The 637-nt window shown below is 40.3% G+C and overlaps 1 protein-coding gene across 1 annotated transcript in view; it reads left to right on the top strand.

Annotated features, from left to right (window-relative positions):
* The window catches only part of LOC108623746 (uncharacterized), a 30,955-nt gene extending 30,324 nt beyond the window's left edge, over positions 1-631 (top strand). The window contains exon 10 of the mRNA XM_026812577.1: positions 257-631. Within this exon, the coding sequence (XP_026668378.1) occupies positions 257-582 (326 nt within the window). The 3' untranslated portion in view covers positions 583-631. The remainder of the gene's footprint in view (positions 1-256) is intronic.
* The last annotated feature ends 6 nt before the right edge of the window (positions 632-637 follow it).

The raw sequence follows: 637 nt of genomic DNA on the forward strand, positions 1-637 counted from the left end.
ATATAGGTATATACTAAGTTTCAGTCTTTCTAGTGTTAAAAATGTTCGACAATTCTTAACGAGATACCAAAAAAAATGACAGACTAGTAAATGTAATTCCCACTCATGCTTAGCACATTTATTTTTTATAAATCATCTGGAAAAATTGCAGATTCAGAAATCAGAATTGCAGTTTTGAAAAAGCTTGAAAATGTCTTCGAACTGTTCTGGTTTAGCCTTGAAATATTCACGATCGCTCGTGTTTTTCTGATTTCAGAAGGAAAATCTTTAGCCACATCGTACGATTGCAAATTTATCGAGACGTCCTTCGGGATTAACCACAACGTCGACGAACTGCTCGTCGGGTTGCTCACACAAATTCGGCTGAAGCTCGAGAACCCCGAGAGGACGAGGGACCTGTTCCGGAAGAGGTCGCGTAAGAATCGTAGCAAATCACCGTTAGGGTCGTTCTCCGAGAACAATTCGCCGAAGAAGTACCGAGGTAGTCGAACGAGCACCAGTTTGAAAGTAAGGAACCTGTTAGGTAAGGTATGGGCGAGAGACAGTAAGTCTAAGAGTTGCGAGAATCTACACGTACTTTAACCGTTTGAATGAAGATATACGACACTGCGCTTTAATTATTATTCCTTTGAATCAT

The sequence above is a fragment of the Ceratina calcarata genome, unplaced genomic scaffold (genome assembly GCF_001652005.2).
Source record: "Ceratina calcarata isolate Rehan_Ccalc_2016 unplaced genomic scaffold, ASM165200v1 scaffold289.2, whole genome shotgun sequence".
Classification (NCBI taxonomy): Eukaryota; Metazoa; Arthropoda; class Insecta; order Hymenoptera; family Apidae; genus Ceratina; species Ceratina calcarata.